This window comes from Apis cerana, linkage group LG10, assembly GCF_029169275.1.
Source record: "Apis cerana isolate GH-2021 linkage group LG10, AcerK_1.0, whole genome shotgun sequence".
NCBI lineage: Eukaryota > Metazoa > Arthropoda > Insecta > Hymenoptera > Apidae > Apis > Apis cerana.
The window spans coordinates 612,735-638,383 of record NC_083861.1 but is presented as its reverse complement, the minus strand read 5'-3'; the positions used below and the strand labels follow the sequence as shown (position 1 = coordinate 638,383).

The window sequence follows — 25,649 nt, the reverse complement described above, 5'->3', positions numbered from 1 at the left end:
TAAGCATTAATAATGTAATAATAAAATTTAATAAACGAAAATATATAAATTAATATTAGTATTTATTATTTATGATAAACATGATATTTATATAGTAAAAAATCTAAACTTGCCCCGGGTGAGGATCGAACTCACGACCTTAAGATTATGAGACTTACGCGCTGCCTACTGCGCTACCGAGGCTTATAGGCTTGTTTCTATAATAAAATATGTCTTTGCTATAATCGATAATTAAACAAAATTATATGATATATAAAAATTATTTTATGGTAAAATAGTTTATTTTGAAAAGTACCAATATATAATATAATATATAATATTTAAATATAATACTATGTACTATATTATATATAATATATATAATAGTAATATATTATTATTCCTAATAAATATATATTTATTAAATAATGTATAAATTTGCTACAATAGATTAATAAAAACATTAATTAAATTTAAAATAAATCCATTAAATAATATTTTCAAAATTAAGTTGATTGATAAAATTTTTTCTAGTAATGCTAGTAATGAATATAATTAATTTTAATAAATTATATTTATTTTAATATTGATTTAATTTATTTTATATGAATTTTTAATTATAATTATATAATTTAATTTATATAATAATTAATATAATTTAATTATTATGCATCTTATATATACCAATTAGAAAAATAAAATATATGCAATATATATACAGTTAATAGTATTACATCTATATAGTCAATCATATCATAGCATTATATGTTGTATGATACGTTATGAGAACATACATAAGAAACTTATAAGAATAAAGATATTTATATAACGATATTTATATATTTATATAATAAAGATATTTATATATTTTTAAATAACGTTCATTAAAATGCTTAATCCAGAAATATGGAATTTCAAACCACCTCAACATTATTTTTCGATTGAAGAAAAAGATTTCAAGAAAAATGATATACCGAACATAATCAAGTCACATTATTTTAACCATTCTGTATGTAAAGAATTAATTTTAAATAATTTTAATTTCATGTAGATAATGCTTTAAGAAAGTTTTACGTAATAATTTACAATTATTGGTTTTATGCCAGATATCCTTGATACTTCCTGATACAATTAGAATTCCAAATGAATTGCGAACTTGTATTTTTGAAGATAGTGATTATTATCGAATTAATAATTTAAATGTATCTGAATTAATAAATAAAGAATTTATAGAAGCATTCGTGAAGAAAGGTAAGTGATATATATTAATATTTTTTTATATTTATTGATTATTTAAGAATTAAATTTAATTAAAAAAAATATATTTTTTCTTTAAAATATTATTTAAGAGAAATAATATATAAAATGTATCATATTATATATATTTTTATAAATATTAATAAATATATTTTTTTAGGAGAACTAACACTTTTAACTATAGAAAATAATATAGATTTAGATAATTCAGTTGCTATTACTCCATCTGGACATTTAATATTATCATTATTAACAGAAGATTTTCAAAAATTGGGATTAGAAGGCAAAGTTTCTTTTTTCGACCGTAAAATGCATACACGTTATGGTAAGTTCTAAGAGAAAAAATAATGCCTCAAAATGCCAAGAAAGAATCAGGTACATACGCTAGTGGATCTAGCATTATATTCTATTGGAGAATTTGTAATTGCTTTTGGTAAATACTTGATAAAATATATTTATATGATTTCTAAAACTAATCCAATGTATGGACATATTAAATTACAATCAATGTTAAAATTTATGAAACATTTATTAAGTTATAATGTTCCTCAACATTTATATGATAAAATGTTTAGAACAGTATTAACTGCTGTTGTTAATTTAATTAAAGAAACTAAAAGTACATATAATGATTATGCTTTAACTACAACTTTTTTGTCAGAAATGACAGTTGTTCTTCATTTAACAGAAGTAGTTATAGATACACATTTAAAAAAAATTGAATTTTCTGTTTGGCCTAAGATTATGCGCCATATTCTTTATACTAAATTACCTGATATGATTGGACTCGAAGTTTTAGATTTAGGTTCAGGATCAGCAGGTTGGAGAACATCTGATATTGAAAAAATTATTATTAATGGCGTAACTGCTATGCCAAATTTAATATGTTTTATCTTATGTTTTGATTGCACAGATAATATTATAGCAGCTTTAGCTCAAAACTGTAAAAAATTACAAAAGTTAGATGTAACTGCATCTAGATCAGTAACAGAACGCAGTGTTCAGTCTTTATTGTCATGCAAATATTTAAAACAAATTAAATTATGTAAAACTTCTATGACTATATCTGGTTATGCAAATCTTTTCCTAAAACATTTAAATATTGAAGATATTGGTAGATGTGATGAATTTGGATATGTTTTAGAACATATTCGTCAAAAAGATATTACAACTTCTTTTTATATAAGAATATTTGAAAGTCGAAATTTCAATATGGAATATTTATATCTTTTAATTGATATGTGTCCATATATAACAAGTCTTTGTATATTATGTGATGATAGAATTATGGATTTTACAATCTTAGCTGCTCTGAATTATTTAAAAGAATTAAAACTTTTATCTTGTGATTTCTATATTCACGGAATAAAAACACTATTAGAAATAAAAGGTACTACAATTACAAGTCTACATTTGGAACATGTAGATGGAATTGACTTAAATGCACTTATATCTATAAGTCAATATTGTCCAGATATAAAAAATCTAGTTTTTTACAATTGTGAATTCTTAGAGCAAGTACCAATATATCCACAATTTACAACCCCGCCATTTCAATATTTAGAAAGAATCAAATGTGTTGTAGAATGTACAAATATGCATCTAGAGTTTTTACTTTCTCATTGTAAAAACATTAAATTTATTCAGTTGGGTTCATCAACTGGTATTGGAGATGAAACAATAAGAAAGATATTTTCACAAAATTCAATGTGTAAATTAGAAGAGCTCAAAATATTATATAGCCATGATTTATCAATGAATACTATACAGTTATTAATGCATTATTGTGATAATTTATATCGTCTATCAGAATTAGAAAATTGGCAAGGAATATCTCCTATAGAATTAAACAATTTTAGAAAAGAGTTAAAAAATACTAATATAAATTTGGATACAAGTCCGAGTTTATCTTTTGCATAATAAACTTAAGTAAAAATAATATATTTTATATATATATATATATATACATACATATACAATTTTTACGAAAATATATATTATATAACTAAAGCAAATAAAATGATATATAATTATGTAAAAATTATGAATAATATTGATATGTATTTAATATATTTATTAATTTTTAATAAAAAAAATATTGATTATAATTTTTAATAATTTAGATTTAAACTTATTAATACTTTTTATATATATATTTTTTTTATTTTTTTTATTGGTAACATAAATCAAAAGTCACAATAATTGATTTGAAATCTGAAAATTTTACATCTGGTAAGAAAAATTATGAACATGTTCAAACATCATTGAAGAAACACTTTGATAAAAAATTCAATATAATTATTTCATGGAATCCATCAGGTAAATTTATTATTTTTTTTTATTATTTTTTATCTTATTTATTTTTATAAAATTTTATTTTATTTATATATTTTTAGAAGAAAATGTGTGCCCATCATCTGTGGCAGCATGGTTTCACAAACGTAAATATAGTGTATTTCTTTGTCAACAAGTTTTTTTACAAAGAACTGAATATTCTTTATCAATACCAATAATTTCCAATGAATCTGATACTGATAAATTTTTTGAATGGCTTGGAGTTTTTAGTATATGTGGTGATTTGTATGTATGATAACAAATATAAATCTACATAATAACTTAATTGTTAATATAATATAATAATTTAATCTTGTAATATAATAATAATAATAATTTGAATTTTTCCTTTTTTTTAAGAAAAAATAATATAGAAAATGATTATGTAAATACATATAAATGTCCACTTCCATCTATGAATGTTGGTCAAGTACAATATTTACAATGGACTGGTTTTTTCACAAGAAATCAGATAAAAAATTTATATAATGCTATGAATGAATATATATCAACAAAAAATACTTTACCGTGGACTGCTTTACATGTTCAAGGATTTCTAGATAGTCCTGTTAGTTGGGATCTAAAAGAACATACATTTTATACTGATGGTGATAATAGTTACACTATTGTATTTAGACCAGCTGCTCATTCTATTATTTATAAAAATTTAAGTTCGAATAATAAACCAAGAATCTTTCAATAATTATAAATTTTATTATAATTGATGATAAATATTAGTCAATTTTATAAAAAAAAGTAAAATATAATTTAATTATAATTTATAAATATACATATAATTATTAATATATAATTAAGATATATAAAATGAAAAATGCATAAAAATATAATATAATATATTTTTTACTTTATAAGACATAATTAAACATAATATTACTTTACATCAATTCGATACTTAAAAATTTAAAATAAAGGAATGTATAATAATAGTAAAATGAATAAAAATTTAATTTTATAAACTAATATAAAATAAATTTTTATATATAAATTATTAACTTGACTATAGATTTTATTTTTTTTTTGCTGTTTATTAATTTTTTGTTATTAAATACTATAATGCTATAAGAAACATTTTTTAATGTAGTATTATATTATACTAAAACTATTGTTATATATTAAAATTACATATAAATTTAATATAATATAATGATAAAAAAAAGAGGATTCATAACTTTTATTAAATAAAATAAAGTAAAAATTCTAGTATATATATAAATATATATAGATTGAAAAATTAATATTTTCAAAATTATAAATAATTTTTTCTTTAATTAAAGCAACTTGTTTCGAAAAATTAGCTGCCTATAAATAATGAATCGTCTTATTATTTTTTCTAGTTGCAGAAATTTTTTTATTGACTTCCTTCAGTTTTATACATACTTGACATTTTCGCATCAAAAAATTACTCTAACAATAAATAAATTACTCACTTTAATAAAAATAAAAATTATTTAATAACTTTAAAATATTAATTTATTAATTCATGTTTCTTAGAACTTGTTTTTTTATTTGATGAATCTATCTAAAAATTATATCTATCTTAAAAATTATAAATCTTCTTTTTTATCATTTTGTATATGTATTATATATATTATACTATTAACTATATTAACTATTTAATAAGACTACAAAAATTAGTTTAAACGAAATTTTTATATATGTCAATTAAATTAATTTATAAAAAAAATATTGTAAGATCAAATTAATTTATCGCATACACATATTTTAAAGCTTTCTAATTTCTTTTCCATAGATAAATATATATAATAAATTATGTAAAAATTACTACATGCATTAATTTTCCTGTCCTAATCGTGCATAGTGCATTACCTAAAATAAAAAACTTAATTAAATTAAATTATTATATTAATATTTAAAACTTGCTTTATTAAAATAATAAAATTTTATCAATAAATAATTATGATAATAGATATTATATTTTAATATATTTTTACATATAAATTATATACAATTATAATTCTATATAATATTATATTTATATATCTAAATACCTTTCATATTAACTTTTATATTAATACATGTGAACTGTCTGATTCTGGAAATTTAACTTTGGAATTATAATAAAGATCATCAATACCAGAACAAATAGACATACGAGACTTAGAACGTGCCATAAATTCACCTATATCATCAAAATCTTTATATCTAAAATATATGTAGTAAAATAAAATATTGTTAATAATATTATTATTTGATTTGGTATTATTATTAATATTAATAATTTTCGAATAATAGATATAAAACTTACCTACTAACTGGACGACTTTGATTTTCAGAAGATTCTGAAGAATTTTTCATGACAGAAAATCGATCATCTATATTAAATGATGTTACATTGCCTATTAAATTTATAATTAGCAAGATTTCAGGTCATTTTTTGGATGAGATATGTAAAATAAAATAAATATAATAATGTAAAAATAATTTACCAGAAGGAAAGAGCATTGTATGTTTTAAAAGATCATTATTTATAAATGGTGAAAGATTATCATCTTCTTCTGGTAATAAATGATTATCATTTGTTATAGATTCTACCATTTCCAACCATTGCTGATTATGTGATCTAAATTTTTCTACTTTTATGCGAGCTGCCCAATTTTTATCACATATCTAGAAATTTATAAAATAAATTTATTTATTATCTATAATAATGTAAAATAATTATAAATAAGATTATTTTAAAAATATACTTACAGCTATTACATCTAAACATGCATCACATACTTTTCTAATTGCTGCATTTTTATCATGCATAAGATCTATTAGATATCCAGGTGCTTCTGTAAATAACAAAAATATTTTAAAAACATAAAATATGAAAAAATTTTTTCATTTTTTATGCATTTTAGAAACATTATATTTTACTAATAAAGCATAAAGATTGATTATTACCATTACCAGTCTCGCGTATTAAATAATCTCTTGTTGAATCATGTTTAGATATTTGATAAAAAATATAAATTATTTGTAAAACTATTTCATCATCTTCTTGTTTTGCTACAAAAATTATTGAAATTATTAGAAGACAATATTAATATTTCTTATAATATACAAACCTTTAAGAAGTTCAATAAGAGAAAGCAATATATCAGCTTTGCATAATAAACGTGCACAGTCTTCGTCAAATGCTGCAGTACCCAAAAATATTACAATTTCAAGTACTAAATCGTCTGGTGCTTTACCTTTAGATAAAAAAGAATTGTGTATAAAGAAAATAAATTTTGTATCTAAATATAATAAAAATGTTTAACCTGGAACAAGATTATTACGTATCCATGGTATTAAATCACATCGATGAAGTATTTGTGAATAATCCAAATCATGTAATTCTAAATTGCCTAGTACACCTATAACTTCAAGCACAAAATCTTGAGAATCTGATTGATTTAAAGCCATAGCAAAATCACCCACAAATTCCTAACAACAATTAAAACTCTAATATTTTTATTAAAAAAATAATTTTATATATTATTTTAATTAATTACTTACAACAAAATTTTCTTTTGCTAAATCATGTTGAGAAATATTTCGAATCATTTTCATTATTAAAGGATCTTGAGTTCGAAATGCTTTTTTTATAAGACCTTGCAAACGATTACTTTCTATCATAAGTTGTGCATTTTTACTATTAATTGCCAAATTTATACCAAGTGCTATTAATTCTAATTTTGGTTGGTCATCTTCAGAATTTACAATCATATTTGTTATCTTGAAAATATTTAATCGTTTTAACATTTAAACATTATATATTATTCATGTAAATTATAAATATTTACCATTTGGATGCATTCTGTATTCATAAACATAGTTTTTACTTTGTCATCCATACTAGCATGATATAATAAACCCAAAATAATTGTTTTATTTTTGATATCACTTTGACCAAGTAATTTAATTAATTTCGGTAATAATCCAACTCTTATCATTTTAGCTCTAAGCTTTGCATCAAAAGAAAGATTAAATAATAATTTTAATGTACTAAGAATAAGATCTACATTATTACTTTGAAGAAGTCTTGGTATCTTTTCAATTATACTTTCCTCAGCCTAAAAAACCATATATAAGTTATAAATAAATATATATATATGTATTTTTTATATGTTTTAGATTGGAAACTTCACCATGAGATCTTTATTCTCACGAAATATTGATAATTTTTTTAGAAATGCAATGACAAGTATTAATAGATCAATATTTGTTCTGTCTAATGTTTTGATGAGCATTCCAATTACGTTTTTCTTGCGCATTTTTCTTTCAACTTCCATATTTTCAGCAATATTTAATAATAAATAAAATGCAACTATAACATAAATTTTTATATAATAATTAAAATATTAATAAGAAAAAAATATAAAATTACCAACCTCGTAATAATTGCTCTTGTTTTTTTATTAAACTTTTAAATTTTTTTCTATTTTTTTCAAATTCTTCTTTTAATTTTTTTACATCATTTTCAGTAATAGTTATTTCATTGGATCTTTTTTTAATTTCATAATCTAAAGGATCATCTGTATTCCAAATATCATCAGCAATTTTTATTTTCTTGTCACAATTATCATTTCCACTCGAAAAAAATGTTAATCCTGTAGTATTTTCAAAATGACGTTTACGTTTTTCCATATCTTCTTTCCATTGATCATATCGACATAATTCAAAATCGATTATATCCATACATAAAGATCCAATCTAAATGTAAAATAATTTATTACTATATATATGATAATTAATTATTATATATATTATATTAATATTAATTATTATATATTATAATATTATATTAATATTATATATTATATGTTCAAAATTTTTTCTCGATTTTATTTATTTTATTTAATTTTATAATACTTACTCTATATTCAAGAACAATATTGTGAAATTGACTATATGTTGAAAAACAAAAAAAAATATATATAATATTTGTAGATAATTCTATGCTACGTCTCCAATCTTCTCTTAAAACTCTGGCTAAAGCACTCAATAAAGATTCTAAAAAAAATTAAATATTAATTATTTATAATAAAATAAATAATATAAATAATAATATAAATAAATAATCAATATCCTATTATGTATTATATAATAATATTTATTTACCATTTTTTGTTAGCTCATGAAGATTATCAGGTACTCTTGCTAATTGTAAAATTAGTGATGAACCTTTAATTTTGCCTGGTATTTCTTCATATAACAGTTCAATATAATTATCAACATTACTAATAACAGCACGTTCTATTTCACCATTATCCGTAGATATTGAATTTGATGATGTTGGTCTTAAAGGTTGAGTATTATCATTGCCTAAAATAAAATCTATACATACTGAAAGAAACAATTAATATATTCAAAATAATTCTACATTTATATTATTTACTTGTACAACTATCACTTGTTTTACGATTTTGAAGATAATAAATCAATTGTTCTACTTCACGAAGTTTTGATTCATGTATTAAAGAACATTTTTCTATCACTTCTTTAGCTAAAAGTGATACATTCGTATCTGCATTTAAACTTTTTAGTCGAATTATTTTTTGACATTCCTATAAACAGATTTTATTTATACTATCAGTGTAGTAATCAATAATGATTATCAAAATAAATCTTACTTTACGATCACCTAACATTGGATCTCCTAATTCACCCAAAATTAATGCTTCAACATCATAGTTTACTACTAAAGCTTTTTCTGTTGGATGTACATCCAAAGTACCAGATCTTACTTTTCTAAAAACAAAAAATTTATTTATTAAATTATTTATTATTAGTTAAGAAGAAGATATAAAATATTATAAGCATAAATAAACAAAAATTTAAATATATGAAATTTATTTTAATATTAAAATATTAGAATATTAGAATAGATTATTAAAATAGCTATAAATTATAATAAATAATTAATAAGATAATGACATAATAAAATGCCTACCGTTTTAAAAACTTTGCCTCATCCATTTTAATATCTTATTTAATATTGTATTATGATATTGTCTTGCCAATTTATTAATAATTATTTCATCTTCATAAAAAAAAATATCAACTATAATTACCATTTATAGTTGTTTAGAATGTTCGTCGCCCTATTATTCCTCTTTCTTATACCATATTTTTTTGGTTTAAAATAGCGCCATCTGTCGCAGTTTAATATTTTCAAAATCTATACTTAATATTTATTAGTTATTAAGAACATTAAAAATATTATCAATATTTACTAATGTTGTTAATCTACTGTTGTTAATCTACTTGTTGTTAATATAATTTATTTAATTTAGAATTAAAAAATTAATATAACTTTAATAATTAAAATTTATCTCCTTCAAAGTTACAATTTAAACTATTTATGTATTTGCATTATTTTAATATTTTAATATAATATCTTAAGAATTTTAATATAGAACTTTATAAAACTTTAATATAATTATATATATATATATATATGTATAATAAACACACATAATACTGATATATTCGTTTATATTTATAATAATGTAAATTTATGTACAATTATTTATAATTCTATATTTCGTAAGTTTATAATAAATTAAAACATTTCAGATTTGTATGATGAAACATATGAATAATAATAATCTTTATAATCTCTATATCTTTTTATTATTTTATATATATAATTATTCTAATTAATACTAATTAAAACATATTAATTAAAATGTATTAATAAATTTTAATATTATTCAATTATTAAATATAATTGAGAATAATTCATTTTTTTATTTAAATTTTTTTATATAAAAAAATTATATATATGTATAATAACCTATAATATAATTTAATATAGAATAATATTTGATATAATATATATAAAAATAATTAGTACATCAGTAAATTATATAATAATAAATTAATAAGTTCTATAAAATAATAATTTAAGTTAAAATGACAGAAAATAGATTTTTTATTATTAATTATGACGTTGATGTAATTTATTGATATTAATAATGTTAATTATTGTAATGTAATTGTTTATAAATAAAAAAGAATTCAAATTAAAATAATTATTTATGTTAATAACATGACTGTAAACAATAAAAATATATTTAGATGTTTATAGAAAAAAATCTTTATATGTTTCTAATACAATAAATATATTTTAATTTTTTAAGTTTAAATTTAAATATTTAAATTTAATAAAATATTAAATTTTTTATATTTTTTATTTTTTTAAAATACAATTTTATTTTGTATTTAAAATGTTAAAAAAGATTTTAATTTAAAATTAATATCATGATATTGATGGATTTGGATATGTATACGATACAAATGTAGATATAAACAAACATATAGACATAGAAGAACATATGTTTTAAATAAAATTGTAACAGAATATTCTAATTCTAGATTCATTAACAAATATAGCATTAGCTATAAAAATATATTCTAAATTTATTGATAACATAAAAGTTTTACATTTTAAGAAAAAATAGGTAATATTCTTTCTTTTTATTTTTATTTATTTTTCTTTCATACCTTTAATTTATTAACATAAGAAAATGTTATGTTCTAAACAGAATTTTATATTGATAAAAAATATATGTTTTTAATAACAAAAATAATATATATACCAATAATATAATTGAATGTTTTTTATGAAAAATAGATCAAATAAAAAATAGATAAATTTATATTCAATATAAATTTAAAAATGATATTAAGTATGAATATTAAAAAAAAAAAATTTCTTACATTATGTGTATTATGCAATTTTGATGTGATATTATTAAAATAATAAAATGCTAAAAATAATATGCTAATATATATCATGCTAATATTGAATTAAATAAATTAATTGAATTAATAAAATATGAGATTTTACTTCATCATTTATAATTATATATTTATTATTATTATTATATATTTGGTCAAATGAATCTAATATATTTCTAATTCAAAATTTTGATTCAAAAATTTTTATAGAATTCTATTGATAATATAATTAAATTATAATAAATATATAATTTAAATTATATATTATATATACAATATCATATATACATAATAAATATTAATGTATATTTTATAAAGAACATAAAGAGAATTTACATATATAAATTTTAATAGGAATGTTCCATTTTTAGATATTGGCACATTTTACTGTAATATATTGTAATATACTGTACAATATATATGTACTATTATATTGTTTTATTATTTAATATATTTACAATATATTATTATTATCTGAATATATTATCTGAAAAAAATTTTTTAATATGTGAATAGAGTATAAATTATATACCCGTTCAAATATTATAAATTTGGTTTTACAGAATCCTGAAATTCTTGAAATTGTTTTCTTGCTTCACGATTAGATTGTAGTAATTGAATCAATTCTGCACGAATATCGTCATTTTTTTGTTCGAGGTTATCCAACACTGAATTAAGCTGATCTAGTTGAGCATTTATAGCTTCAAATTCTAAAATTATGACATTAAAATATTTATATTTTAATTAATAAAATTATATTTATATATAATTTTTTAAATATAAAAATATAATATAATATAAAAGATATAAAATAAATATATTAAAAATGTACAAAAAAAAATTAAAGTGTTTAATAAAATAAAACATTTTCTATGTTATATATTTTTTTATATAAAAATATTTCATTTACCAGCATCATTGCAATTTTCGTCATTTTCTTCATTTTCCCATCCATTTTCATCACCTTCATGATTTTCTTTTGGTTTTACTGCGTTTTGAACCATATTTTTATCTGCCATTACCAATAGCCAATAACTACCATTTTCGTTCGATATGTATCATATAGAGTGAACCAAAAATTATAAAATCATGATATTTTAATAACTTCTTTTTTATCAATTATTTTTATTAAATTTTTTTCATGGAATATTTTTTAATCAATTTTTTTGATTTAATGAATTCATTTCATTAAATAAAAAACAGAAAATAAGATCATGTAAGTATATTCTATTTTTTACTTTATTTGTATTTATTTTGTAAAAAAATGATTCTCGAAATAGATAAATAGAATTTCAATTATGTGTATAAATAATAATATAAATATATTTAAATCTTATTAGATTAATATAATATAATGATTTTATAATCATTATAATTCTAATTTAAATAAATAATTTCATTTTTTTTATTATAATAATTCTTTATTGTAATTATATTATAAAATATATTATATTTATAAATTATAAAATATAAAATATAAAAATTATATTACGATAATATATTTTCTAATTTACATTTTAGTTATCTTTTATATTTATAATACATATCAATATATATATTATATTACATATTATATATATATATATATATATATATATATATATATATATATATATATATATATATTATATTATATTATATTTAAATTACAAAATTTTATTAAAAATATTAATATATATTTCGTAGCTTATAATTAATTTGTAATTTCAAATAATATTATCTTTATCAAATAATGTAATTTTTATGATATATCAAACAATATAAAACATACTTAAAGTCTACATGTCAATCCACCAGCAGCAATAATAGTTTCACCACTAATATATAAAGCATCATCACTTGCTAAAAATGCAGCAATTCCTGCTACATCATTTACATTACCATATTTTTGCATTGGTATTTTTGATAATAGTATTTTTTGTAATTCACCTTCACGAAGCTATGAAGTATATTATACAAGTATATTAATATTATTGAATAATAAACTATTTATAGAAAAAAATATGAATATACATACTATTTGTGAAAATTTAGTATTTATAATACCAGGAGCTATGCAATTGACTCTAATTCCTTCTGATACAAGAGTTACGGAAGCCATTTGTGTAAGTCCTAATAATGCTGTTTTGCTAATGGCATATGCACCTAGCAACTTTAATATTAATTTTTATATAAATAAATAATATTTTATATGTATAATAATTTATTATATATAAAAATGATTATATTGTATTAATGTAAAATAAGAAATTATATAAGATAAGAGATGTATTATGTTTATATATAGTATAGTTACTTACTTCCAATGGTGAATATGCTGCTATTGAAGATAAAAGTGTTATTGATGCTGATTTACTCTTTCTCAAAAATGGTAAAGAATCTTTCATTAGGAGAAATGTACTTTTAAGATTGATATCAAAAATTTTATCCCACAATAATTCTGATGTATCAAAAAGATTACATGGATTTGGATTTGTGCCAGCACTTAATATTAAAATATCTAAACCACCAAATTCTTGTATAGTCTAGAATATTATTATTGTATAATTAATAAATTATATAATCTAAAATATTATTATTAAATTTTACAAAAAAGTAGAATATAAAATTATGAAAGTATTAATATAAAATTTAAATATTTAAATAAGTAAATTTACTTTTTCAAGAAGAGATTTCCTATCTTCATTTTTGCCAACATGACATATAGTACCATAAACATTTAAACCTTTAGACTTAAGTTGTTTTAAAGCTTGTTGTACATTTGATTCTTTACGGCTACTAATTACTACTTTAGCACCTTCTTCAGCTAAACGTTTTGCTATTGCAAGACCAATACTACAATGAAAATAAAAATAATTATTAAAAATAATTTATTAAATAATTTAATTATTAAATTATATAAAATAAACTTTATTTCATACAACATTTGTTTATTTTATGATTTTAAAGATATTTAACTTAAAAAGATATGATCAAAATATATAATTCAATATATATAGCTTTTATTAATTTTTATTAATTTTCAATATCTTTGAAGGATTGATTTTAAAAATCGAATAAATATATAAACTAATGTGTAAAAATTTAATTTTTATTTCATATTTCTAAAATGAAATTTTAATAATATATTATTTACATTGTCTTTAAGCTTATTTTTTAAGAATCTTGATTAGATATTCATACTGACAAGTAATCAAAATTAAATAGTTTATAACTTAACAAAAAAAATTTTATATGTGATCTTTTATGTTTAAAATCGATCCTTTAGAAGTATTTCATATGTATAATAATATTGCATATAACAATATATTAAATTATAATATATTTTTTCGATTAATTTAATAAAAAAAATTAGAATATATAATTTTTATAATAAAAATGTAAAATTTTTATATTTAATTATATTTAATTTTTTTAAATAAAAATAAATATTATTTTACCCGCTTGTTGATGCCGTAACAATTGCTACTTTTTCTTCTAGACGTTTACATTTTATTCTTGTATTATTTCCTAAATTACGATTAATTTGTTGGTAAGTTCGATTTAATGAAGAACGTAGCATTATAATAAAATATTTTAAAGTAATTATAATTAATATAAAATATTAAAAAATAACTATAAATAACTACAATAAATATCTATAAATTTGTTTGAAGAAATGAATACAGATTGTTGTGCACCTGATATAAATTTGCTGCGAAGGAATGTTATATATGTTATATAAATATGTTATATAAATATGTTATATAAATATGTTATATAAATATGAATTGAATATATAAAAACTTGATAATATTACAAAGCCTGGTAGGAGAATATAAGTAGTCGTTTTATTCAAATTTGATAAATAATAATAAATAAGCACTAATTATAGATATGAATTCAACTTATTATAAATATGTATGTGAGTCGTTATATTTTTGTTCGCATAGATTGTTTCATTTCATTAAATTTAATAAAATCCGCATTCCATCTGTCAACAATATAATATATTTTTTATTGTGAATTTCTTCCAAACTAATGAAATTAAGAAGCATGGAATTTTAAATATTTTACTTTTAAATATTTATTAATTTTTGTAATACTATTAATAGTAATATTATTAATAGTATTGATTAAAAGAAAAAATTCTCAAATCGAAAATTTAAAAAATTTTGAAATTTTAAAAAATGTATAGGAGATATATTTGAATATAATAAATATTTTTTTATCGATAAAAATTATATCGAATTATGTTACAATAATAAATTATAATATTATAAATATATAAATAAATAAATAAATATTCAACGTACTTTCTTTGATACTTAAATTTACTTAAATTTTACTTTACTAATTTATTAAATATTATTTCAATATATATTTAAACTTATTTATTGCTCAATCAACGCTACTATCGCAACTTGATTAGATTTCGCATTCCATATTTTTATTAATAATTCGTTGACAAAGTTATAATAAATATTTTTGTAAATATTTGAAATTAAAAAATTCAGAAATTTTGAGTTAATGCATATTCGCATATATTATTTTTATATTTTTATAAATATATTTATATTTGTAATAAAACAAAATTTTTTATACTATTTCATAATTATTAAAATTGATTTTGATTAAGTTTTTTGAATAAATTAATTTATTGATTATGTTTTTATATAAAAAAATTCAATGTTTTTATATTAAAAATTGTAAAATTTTTTTCTAATTACATTTGATGAATATTGATAAATCTTTTATTAAACGAGGTTCCTCATCAAAAGAAATAATTTATATTTAAAAATCTTTTCTTTATTTCTTATAGTTCGCAAATTATAATATAAAATATTGAAAAATATATAAATTTTTAAAAGAAGATATAGGAATTAATTTTATTTATTTAGAATGAATTTGCAAAAAAAATATTTGCATAGTATATATCTATACATTTATTTAATTTATAAATTAAAAATATATTGTTAATCAATCTACGAATAGCTTTTTCTTCATTCATTTTATTTTGAAATATATTATGAAATCATTTTGATTTCTTTTTTGTACATAATTATCAATCAGTCTTAGTTTTAAAATATTTACAAAAAATATGACTTTTAATTATATTTTAATGATATTTAATTATATTATATATATTGAATTTCGCCTATATATATACTATTTTGTATATATCTATAGCAGAATGTACATCATTTGTACTAGATATCATCATTTGTATATCAGTACTTAAAATATGTCTCGCACTTAGTATCTATTGTTATCATTTTAGTTATTTAAGAATTATTTTGTATTTTGTTTGTATTTTGCGAATCTGAAAGAGAAATGTCTAAGTTTGTATGAATACATATTAAATATAGTGATATTAATTTACATTTAATATATATTTCTATTATATACTTTGGATACTAACTCCATATAATATTTTTTTATGTATAAATAGATATATAGATATATTATATATAAATAGATTATAAGCGCGACATCATATAGATATTAAAACTGATATCGTTGTATCATTGGCTTAGCAACAATATATTTGAAGGTCATTAAACTTGGTAAAGAAGAAGAGAGCTTAATTCATTAAGATTCATTAATGAAAACATAACACATCAAACAATGATAACGATGGTTAAAACTCGAAGATGCCACGAGTGAAAAAAAAATTATATAATAAAAAAAGCTAATTTTTTATAATTTTTATTTTATTTTTATCTAATCAATGAGTATTGAAATTCTTTCGATTAATCCAAACGTAATATAAATCAGATTACTATTACACAATCTATTATAGATTTTTTTTACTGTATACATACATGATTACACTTTTAATTAAAGATATTACTTAAAATTTATAAAATTTAAATATAAATTATCTTTCTTTAAAAGTTCTTTTATCAACCACAAATAGTATTTTTAATTAATTAGCAAATTATTAATAATTTTATTAATAACTATAGATAATATTATTAATAACTATAGAAATTTGATTATCAAAAATTAATTCGATTTATATTGTTTTATATTTCATTTTAATTAAAAACATATTTCAAATAATCTTCGCTTTTAGACTTTATATTTTTTTTACTATCATTTCTTCGTGATCCCTACTAACAATTTACCAATCCTCCTATTATTATTTCGTGTTTCTTTGGGAAAGATCTTTTATTTTGAATATATATATATATATATATATATATATATATATATATATATATATATATATATATATATATGCAATTATATAATTATATCTCAATATACTTTTTTCATATATGTTTCTAGGATTTGTTTGTATGCGGTTAATAATACATAGGCAACCGTCGCAACTCGAGGTTACGCGTTCCGTAATTGAGCTATTAATTTTTATTAATAACTTGTTAACGGAACCATAACGAAAGTAAGCTTTTGCGAAGAAAAATGTTGCTTGAAATTATATGAAATATAAATATAAATATGAAAAATATATTTTCATATTTTTGGGATATATTTATAAATTCCATCTAAAATAGGATTAAAATATTGAATATTGTTAATAGAACATAATTTTTAATAGATAATAGATTATATAAAATATTGTACAAAACAAAAAAATGTGAAGAACGTATCAAAATCAATATTTAATTTTCGTTAATTATTTTATTATAAATTTTTAAAATGTCGGAATATTTTTATGATGTTAAAAATAGTTCAGATTTTATTTAATTTTTAATATTATATAATATTAATAATATTATTTTATTATTACAAATTAGTTAAATAAAAATAACCTCATATTTGTAAAATACAATAAAATATTCTATTGAAAGAAACAAATTTAAATTTTTATAATTATATAATTAAATAATTAAATAATTTATATATATATTTCTTCTATAATTAATATATATATTGTTAAAATTAAGTACATGTTAATATCTAAATATTTTTATAAATAATATTACACAAATTAAAGTTAGAAATTAATGCAATTTTTATTAAATTTTAGTAAATTTACAACGAAAATAAAACGTCAAATTAATAATAAATTAAGAAATAATAATATGATTTGAAATAATAAATAAGTACATATGACTAGTATGAGATTTTTATTTATTATTTATAATTTATAACACTATACTTATAATTTATAATAATATTTATAACTGCAAAAAATTAATTTTTTTTATTAAAAAATTCATATAAATTTAATATTAAATAAATTTAAATAAAATGATTTTTTCCTATACATTTTTAAATAATTTTTAAATAGTATTAGGAAAGAAACTTTGCTATATGTTTTAAAATTTTGTTAATCATAGAAAACTTTTAATGTTTTTTTTAATAATATCTAATTACTTTGCAAATTTTATATTTATTTATAATTTTTTTATACAGTTTTCACAAGGCACCATTAGAGACAAAAGAATTGTTTTAAAATATGAATATTAACAATTATAACAGTAATTGTTCATTATTCATTCAAATAAAAATTATTATTCATTCACTCGCGTACACACATTTACACAATGTATGTAATTATTTTAAATATATATATGTATATATTTAGGCATTTATTCATTACTACAATATTATCAAGTGTTGACTAGTTATAATAAATCTATAGCCAGATAATTTATTAATCTATTGTAATGCTATTATAATGCTATTATATTATATTTAAATATATTAATGAAATATTTATATAATAATGTTTATGTTTTTTGAAATATTTATATTATTTAAATTTATTAAAATCTTTATTAATATTTTTATATCATAGAATTGAAGAATCAGTTTTTGTAAATGATTTTCAGCTATTTCTAAAATAATAAGCACTAGATAATTCAGAAATTAAACATTTGTATGTGGCAAATTTACAAGTGAATTTAATTTTACAACTTGCACTTTTGATGTTAGTATCTTTGTTGCTTCTATATCATATGAAGACCAATATGTTATTAATTCTGGAAATCCATCTTCATCAATACAATCAATTTTAATTGAACTAAAACGAGTACGTAAACTTAAATTTGGTTGGCAATCTGCATTTTGACATAATTGAATAATATCAGTTTGACTGGCATTTCTAATTTGAACATCAGTATAATTTACAAAAACTATTAATACTCTTTCTATTAATCTTCTTTCTGTAACAATAGATACTTTTTCTATACGTTCAGATGTTGAATTAATCCATTGCCAAAACTTAATGGCAAATCCTGAAGTATAAGGTTTTCCAGACATAACCAAGAAAGCTGGTTTTGAAACAAAAGAATTAGGATTAATGTGATCCCATATTATTATTGGTTGATTTCCATGTTTTTGCAATGTTAGATTTACAGTAGCTTTACAAAATTCTCCTGGACATAATCCTTTATTTTCAATAGATAAATAGTGATATGGTGTAGGATTCCATTTATTCTCCTCATTGAATTTTAAAGTCTTAAATCTTCGAAATGTCATTGTTGATTTCATTATCAATTTTTTTTTATATTCTGATAATTTCATAATATGTAATAATCCTTTAATAGTCATAGTTTTAATCATATCTGTATAAAATAAAAAATAAAATAAATTTAAAATAAAATTTTAATTATTAATCATTACTTTATTTAAAATAAAATGTAAAATTTTTTATTATATTTATGATCATGATTTTATATGAATTAATAATCTGATAAGAAAATAAATAAAAGTTAATCTTTAAATTTATTAAATTTTTAATATATATATTTTAATTTTTACGAATATTTTTTTCAATAAAAAATCAAATTTTCATTTTTTATATATTACTATAAATTTTTGATTTCACATTGTTGTAACATTCAAATAAATTCAACTCTTCATACTATATTCTTGAAATAATTTTGAATTTAGAAATATGAAATCAATAAAGAGAAATAATATTATGGTAAATTATTTAATTTATACCAAATTATTGATGATTATTAATGATTGTGTTATGTCCAAATACAATAAAATTCTGTGTGAAATTATTTATAATTAATAGTAGTATATTAATAATAATATCATATATAATTAGGGTAGTATAATTTGTAACATTTCATTCAGCTAATTCGAAATATAAATAAAACAATTTATTATAAGATTTCTTATTTTTAAATTCAAAATTATTGAAGGTCATAATTTAAGAGTTATTAAATTTATTTAACATTACATCAATATAAAGCCAAAAATACAAAATATCATATTTATTATGAAAAAAAATTTTTTTTTAAAAATTAATTTTTGAGAAAATTGAATTTAGAAATTTATCATTTATATGATTCTTTGATCATAAATATTTAATCTCGAATTCATAAAAATATAAACAATAAAATTTTATTCTATACTTCTTTACACATAGAATAATCACATATTCATTTGTATCTAATTGAGAATTAGCCAATCAATTAAATTTAAAAAATTATCAAACTTGATTTATTTGAAAATGAAGGTTTAATTGAAAAATAAATAAAAATTGAATAATTTTTAAATTATTTTCACAAATAGAATTACACATAATTGTACAATATACATATATGTGTATACAATTATATTCCATGTACTTTGGAATATATTAATATTTCTAATAATTTTAATAATATATTTTTAATATATTAATTTTTTTATCTTACAATTGATTAACAATTAACAAAGAAATATCTATAATAATTGATTTAAATTTATAAACAAAATATAATAATATTTTTAATAATTTTCATTTTTAATATTTAAATTTTGATAATTAAATTATATTTGTATTTTACATTCATAATTAAATTTATACTTACTTTTTCCATTATTATTATAACAAATATAAGATATAGTATCGTTAAAATGATTGTTTATATCAATAGATGAACAATTTTTGGGTGAATATCGTCCTAAAAGATGACCAGTTGCACCAGATAAAAGAACAAGATTATTTTTCGTTGCTATTTCTATACTTAAAAAATCTTCTACTGTATCTGAATCAACATCTGATAAAATTAAAGGTAGTTTTTCAAATGTATGAATATTTGAACTCCAATGTATAGTTCCTGCAATAGGTTCAATACTAGCCAAAAGGCCTTGATTTCCAACTACTATACAGTCTGGTTTTCCAGATCGATCTGTATCGACTGAAATACAATCAATTTCAGTAGGTAGTCGTTTTAAAGAAACCAACCATAATGGTAAACCACTATTTCCTTGCATTGACATTATTCCTCCTCCTTCTGCTGATATCTGACCTTGATTATTATTTGTATTATTTCCTTTATATTGTTGTCCACGAACCAGGAATATAAGATTTGATGGATTTCCATGTATAATGGAAATAGGACCATGTAATTCTGAAAATATGTAATCATGCATTAATTATTACTTTATTAACTTTTTAGAATAACATTAAAAACAATTTAACATTAGAATAATTATCTCTATAATAGAAAAGGAAAATCTCTTTTTTTAAAAATATGTTATAATAAAAGATAAACTAATTAGTTAATTAATTAATTTTACATATGAAAATATAAAATAAAATTTTTGTTATGCATTAAATTATCACATAATTTTCGAGGTATTTGCAAAAAATAAAATATTATTACTATATTGAATTTATATGTTATGTGTGACAATATCTTTTGGAATCGCAAAAATAAAATATAGAATAATCAAGCAATCTTATTTTATATTTGAAAAAAATTTGTACATTGATGCAATAATTTAGTTTGTTCCTAAATGATAGTTCCATTCTTTCAAAAAGTATCACAATTAATTTATTGGCAGATTCCTTATGCGAGCTTTTATATTATTAGAAATGTCAATCTTCTCAAAAAATTTTTTAGTTTATGTAGCTACAAAAAAAATTTTAAATACTGATAACATAAATAGTAATTCTAATAATAGATATTTTATGTAAAATATATATATATATATATAGATATCAATAAATCGTATTATGCACTATATCAATGACTTCAATAAAAAAAATCTCAATGAGGAAAAAAACTATATATAAATAAAAATTTAAATAACTATGAATATTAGTAATAAGTAAATATTCTTCAAAGATTAATATAAATAATTAAGTTAATTATTTTTTAATTAATTGAATTAATTTTAATTAAATGAATTTGTCTTAGAATAGATTATAATTTTTAAATAATAAAAACATAATTCCATATAAAAATGCAAAAAACATTTTGAAATCTTAAAATTGCCTTTATCTAGATAAATCTGATAGTCATCATAAAATGTTTTTCATGAAATATATAATAAATTTTGGAATATATAATAAATATATAATAAATATTTTATATAATAAAATATTTTTTTAAATAATTTGCATAGTTTAATTAGAATAAGCTCAACTAATAATTCGCAAACTACATGCAATTCTTCCGAATTTCCTTATTAGTGAATATATACTTTTGTGAAGTATGAAGGAAATAGGCTAAATATTAAATTTCTTATTAAATATTAATTTCTATATTAAATTTAGACAATTCAATACAATTCCATTGCAAATTGTTTCCATTTTTAGATCATTTTATTTATTGTATTCTTGTAAAATATGGAATCTATATTATTGTATATTCCAGAGAAATTATCTAAACTTGATATATTATTATCATATATATATATATTTTACATGAGATAAAATATTATAGGAAATATAAGAAAATATGAAATGATTAATAACAAGAAAATTAGCACATTGATGAAACTGGTAAAGTAAAAAAAAAAATTAGTCTGAGTAAATTAAAATATAACAAATTAAATAGAAAATAAAATAAAATATTAAAATAAAATACTCTATATAAATTATCATATGTTAATGCATATTGTTATATATACATATAGACAATATAAATATATAAGCAAAATTCAATGTATAGTAACAATCATTTTTTGCAAACATTTTGAAAACTAAAGCTGAATAGCAGTTATATATAGAAAAAAGTTGTTCAAAATCTTATATAACATTCAAATCTTCAAAATTTACAATATAAAATCTTATATAATATTCAAATCTTCAAAATTTACAATATTTTAAATCATCAAAAGTATATGAAATTTTCTCTATAATTAAATATCAACATTTTTATAAGAATATATAATAAGAATATATAATAATAATTTTTCAATTTAATTATTTTAATACTATTAAATTAATATTAATAATATTAATAATATTAATTTAATTTTAATATTAATAAAAATAGTTATTATTATTATATTAAATTTTCTTTAATATTAATTAATGTTTATTTATCAATTATATAAAATATCCATAAATTAATAAATATAAAATTAATAAATATCCATAATTGGTAATGTTAAAATAAGAAAGTAATAAAATATTTATAATATTTAATAAATGCAAAAAAATCTCTATTCAATTCTTATTTCATGGTTATATTTATAAAATATAAAAATATTCTCATATAAATTTTTATAATCAAATACGATTATTGATAATAAAATTTATATCATATAAATAAAAGAATATAATTTGTGTTATATATTTTTATTTTTTTTATATAATATAATTACATAAAGTATTAATTATATTTTTTTAATTAGAATTTTATAAAAATTAATGAAAAAAACATGTTGAATTAAAACTTTAAATATGTATTTTAATCAAGAGAATTTAATAAAATTGCATATTTTTACTAATTTTTATAAAATAAAAAAAAATTGTGATTTATGATTTCAGAGATTTTATATGTTTGCAAATATGTATTCTTTTAACGAATCTGTATCTGTTATCTAAAAACTAAAAATGCCAATGAATAAATAAATAGCAATATATTTTGATAATATGGAAATGCAATGAAATATAACTAAATTTAGATTAGATTACATTTGTAGATTATATGTGTAAAAATTGTTAATATTATTTATATTATTTATCTTTATTTTAATAGAGATTATTTATTTTAAAGATTTTTTTTAAAGATTTTTTCCATTCATATCAGATTAAATAAAATTAACAAAAATATATTTTTTAAAATTTCTCTGTTTTAATCTTGTTTTAATGATAAACTAAAACTTAAAAAAAAATTAGAACAATATTGTATTTATAATAAATTTATCAAAATCTAATTAAATTTAATATCATTAGACTAGGTCTTTATTTAATATAAAAATTTTTTACTTATACAACTTACCTATTCCTTGTAAAGTTCTATCCCAAGATATAGATGATTGAGGATCATTTACTGAAGGACATACCATTGAATTATCACATGGTAAAACATATAGAAATATAATTATTGTTATGACACATAATAATATAGAAGCAACCAAACACAATCGTCATAAAAGAGACATATTATGTCTTTTCCATAAATCATTTTGATTATTGCCTTCAATAACCATTATTGGTATATCATCTCTATAATATTTCAACATATTTTCTCCATTTTTTATACGATTTTCTAAATTCCGTGTTTCATCCAGTGGATAATATACTCCATTTTCAAGGATAACAGTTGATTGCTACAATTTTTATGTGAATTTTTATTATATATTTTTAATTTTTAATTCATATTTTATATTATTTATAAAATTTGTAATCTTTTCATTCTATGTTAATAAAATTATGGTTATTAAAAATATACTAATAAAGATAAAAATATTCAAATATATCGATTCTTATCTTATTTTATTTTTTATTTAGTTATATTTCTGATTTATTAGTAAAAAAAAAAAATGAATTTCATTATACCAATTGCGTATTATCAACATGATCTTTTGGAATTTCACTTGGTTGTGCCAAACAATCTTCTTCATCTTCAGTATCAGTATTGCTTATATTTTGCGGTAAAGGAGTATAACCTTTTCCAACGTAATGATCAGACATGTTAAATTCATATAAAACACTAGAAATTTAAATTCAATTGAATATTTATATATGCACACACACACACGTACACCATATATATATATATATATATGTATATACACGTATTTATACGTATTTATTTTATTATCGTAATACCATTGACTATAAAACATTGATAGAGACTGAACATAATTGAAAAATCAGAATTGATATATCGATATTTTCATACTTATCGACATTTTTAAGAAAATTTTAATTTTTAAACATTTTTACTACATTTAGGAGATTGTATTTAAGAGATGATTTTTCATGAAAGCAATTGAAAATTGAATATAGAACATCTTAGATATTGAGATATTTTTATATATTTGACAATTTTTATAAAAATGATGCGTCATCAATAATATCTATATAGAAAATTTAATATATAATTTTCATTACTATCTCGAAATTTTATATCGATTGATTCTAAATTCTTTTGAATCTTTTGAATTCTTTATATATTTCATCC

General features: G+C 18.3%; 6 protein-coding genes and 1 non-coding gene across 13 annotated transcripts; 2 read left to right on the top strand and 5 right to left on the bottom strand.

Moving 5' to 3' along the window:
• Window positions 1–110: 110 nt before the first annotated feature.
• Trnam-cau (transfer RNA methionine (anticodon CAU)) lies at window positions 111–183 on the bottom strand. The gene has a single exon. It is a non-coding gene; the product is annotated as a tRNA-Met (tRNA).
• Window positions 184–732: 549 nt separating this feature from the next.
• LOC108003781 (ribonuclease P protein subunit p40) lies at window positions 733–7,026 on the top strand. Of its 2 annotated transcripts, XM_062080013.1 has the most exons (6): window positions 733–988; window positions 1,086–1,230; window positions 1,397–1,561; window positions 3,430–3,555; window positions 3,633–3,816; window positions 3,931–7,026. In XM_062080013.1, the coding sequence occupies exons 1-6, from the start codon at window positions 869–871 to the stop codon at window positions 4,271–4,273; spliced, it is 1,083 nt and encodes a 360-aa protein (XP_061935997.1). In that variant the 5' UTR covers window positions 733–868; the 3' UTR covers window positions 4,274–7,026. The 2 variants fall into 2 exon arrangements, with proteins under 2 accessions (XP_061935997.1, XP_061935998.1); XM_062080014.1 differs by lacking the exon at window positions 3,430–3,555.
• On the top strand, window positions 1,561–3,354 carry LOC133665604 (uncharacterized). Its single transcript, XM_062080012.1, has one exon. It carries the CDS (start codon window positions 1,594–1,596, stop codon window positions 3,154–3,156), a length of 1,563 nt encoding a protein of 520 aa, XP_061935996.1. The 5' UTR covers window positions 1,561–1,593; the 3' UTR covers window positions 3,157–3,354.
• Window positions 4,596–11,928, bottom strand: LOC108003780 (kinesin-associated protein 3). 6 transcript variants are annotated; one of them, XM_062080010.1, is made up of 18 exons: window positions 11,861–11,928; window positions 9,536–9,737; window positions 9,216–9,333; window positions 8,981–9,149; window positions 8,704–8,907; window positions 8,459–8,595; window positions 7,974–8,295; window positions 7,731–7,909; window positions 7,386–7,655; window positions 7,099–7,317; window positions 6,861–7,026; window positions 6,666–6,791; window positions 6,502–6,606; window positions 6,304–6,389; window positions 6,039–6,219; window positions 5,858–5,948; window positions 5,601–5,754; window positions 4,596–5,418 (listed from the first exon to the last, which is right to left on the bottom strand). In XM_062080010.1, the coding sequence occupies exons 2-17, from the start codon at window positions 9,559–9,561 to the stop codon at window positions 5,616–5,618; spliced, it is 2,538 nt and encodes an 845-aa protein (XP_061935994.1). In that variant the 5' UTR covers window positions 9,562–9,737; window positions 11,861–11,928; the 3' UTR covers window positions 4,596–5,418; window positions 5,601–5,615. The 6 variants fall into 6 exon arrangements, with proteins under 6 accessions (XP_061935994.1, XP_061935995.1, XP_016921766.1 ...); XM_062080011.1 differs by lacking the exon at window positions 11,861–11,928 and having other exon boundaries at window positions 5,858–5,924; window positions 9,536–9,734; XM_017066277.3 differs by lacking the exon at window positions 11,861–11,928 and having other exon boundaries at window positions 6,304–6,386; window positions 9,536–9,734.
• LOC133666738 (bublin coiled-coil protein) lies at window positions 11,614–12,401 on the bottom strand. The gene is made up of 3 exons (XM_062080016.1): window positions 12,239–12,401; window positions 11,890–12,038; window positions 11,614–11,815 (listed from the first exon to the last, which is right to left on the bottom strand). The coding sequence occupies exons 1-3, from the start codon at window positions 12,345–12,347 to the stop codon at window positions 11,783–11,785; spliced, it is 291 nt and encodes a 96-aa protein (XP_061936000.1). The 5' UTR covers window positions 12,348–12,401; the 3' UTR covers window positions 11,614–11,782.
• A 404-nt stretch (window positions 12,402–12,805) lies between these two features.
• On the bottom strand, window positions 12,806–16,796 carry LOC108003751 (dehydrogenase/reductase SDR family member 4-like). The gene is made up of 5 exons (XM_062080015.1): window positions 14,769–16,796; window positions 13,986–14,163; window positions 13,629–13,853; window positions 13,346–13,480; window positions 12,806–13,267 (listed from the first exon to the last, which is right to left on the bottom strand). Exons 1-5 carry the CDS (start codon window positions 14,888–14,890, stop codon window positions 13,100–13,102), a joined length of 828 nt encoding a protein of 275 aa, XP_061935999.1. The 5' UTR covers window positions 14,891–16,796; the 3' UTR covers window positions 12,806–13,099.
• A 1,591-nt stretch (window positions 16,797–18,387) lies between these two features.
• Window positions 18,388–25,285, bottom strand: LOC108003788 (uncharacterized). Its single transcript, XM_017066296.2, is given in 4 exon segments — window positions 18,388–19,847; window positions 21,093–21,635; window positions 24,462–24,792; window positions 25,022–25,285. Coding segments are annotated over 4 exon segments (1,707 nt in total). The 5' UTR covers window positions 25,157–25,285; the 3' UTR covers window positions 18,388–19,149.
• Window positions 25,286–25,649: the final 364 nt, after the last annotated feature.

Excerpts from the sequence above, each read along its gene's own strand:
- LOC108003781 (XM_062080013.1), top strand. The coding sequence starts at position 869 with ATGCTTAATCCAGAAATATGGAATTTCAAACCACCTCAACATTATTTT. Across the intron at positions 1,562-3,429 it reads TAAAATGCATACACGTTATG|TCACAATAATTGATTTGAAA; the intron begins GTAAGTTCTAAG and ends ATAAATCAAAAG. Across the intron at positions 3,817-3,930 it reads TTTAGTATATGTGGTGATTT|AAAAAATAATATAGAAAATG; the intron begins GTATGTATGATA and ends CTTTTTTTTAAG.
- LOC133665604 (XM_062080012.1), top strand. The coding sequence starts at position 1,594 with ATGCCAAGAAAGAATCAGGTACATACGCTAGTGGATCTAGCATTATAT.
- LOC108003780 (XM_062080010.1), bottom strand. The coding sequence starts at position 9,561 with ATGGATGAGGCAAAGTTTTTAAAACG. Across the intron at positions 9,334-9,535 it reads GAGGCAAAGTTTTTAAAACG|AAAAGTAAGATCTGGTACTT; the intron begins GTAGGCATTTTA and ends TTTTGTTTTTAG. Across the intron at positions 9,150-9,215 it reads CAATGTTAGGTGATCGTAAA|GAATGTCAAAAAATAATTCG; the intron begins GTAAGATTTATT and ends ATCTGTTTATAG.
- LOC133666738 (XM_062080016.1), bottom strand. The coding sequence starts at position 12,347 with ATGGCAGATAAAAATATGGTTCAAAACGCAGTAAAACCAAAAGAAAAT. Across the intron at positions 12,039-12,238 it reads CGAAAATTGCAATGATGCTG|AATTTGAAGCTATAAATGCT; the intron begins GTAAATGAAATA and ends TCATAATTTTAG. Across the intron at positions 11,816-11,889 it reads TTCAAGAATTTCAGGATTCT|ATAATATATTCAGATAATAA; the intron begins GTAAAACCAAAT and ends AATTTTTTTCAG.
- LOC108003751 (XM_062080015.1), bottom strand. The coding sequence starts at position 14,890 with ATGCTACGTTCTTCATTAAATCGAACTTACCAACAAATTAATCGTAAT. Across the intron at positions 13,481-13,628 it reads CAGCATATTCACCATTGGAA|TTGCTAGGTGCATATGCCAT; the intron begins GTAAGTAACTAT and ends TTAATATTAAAG. Across the intron at positions 13,268-13,345 it reads ATACTAAATTTTCACAAATA|CTTCGTGAAGGTGAATTACA; the intron begins GTATGTATATTC and ends TATACTTCATAG.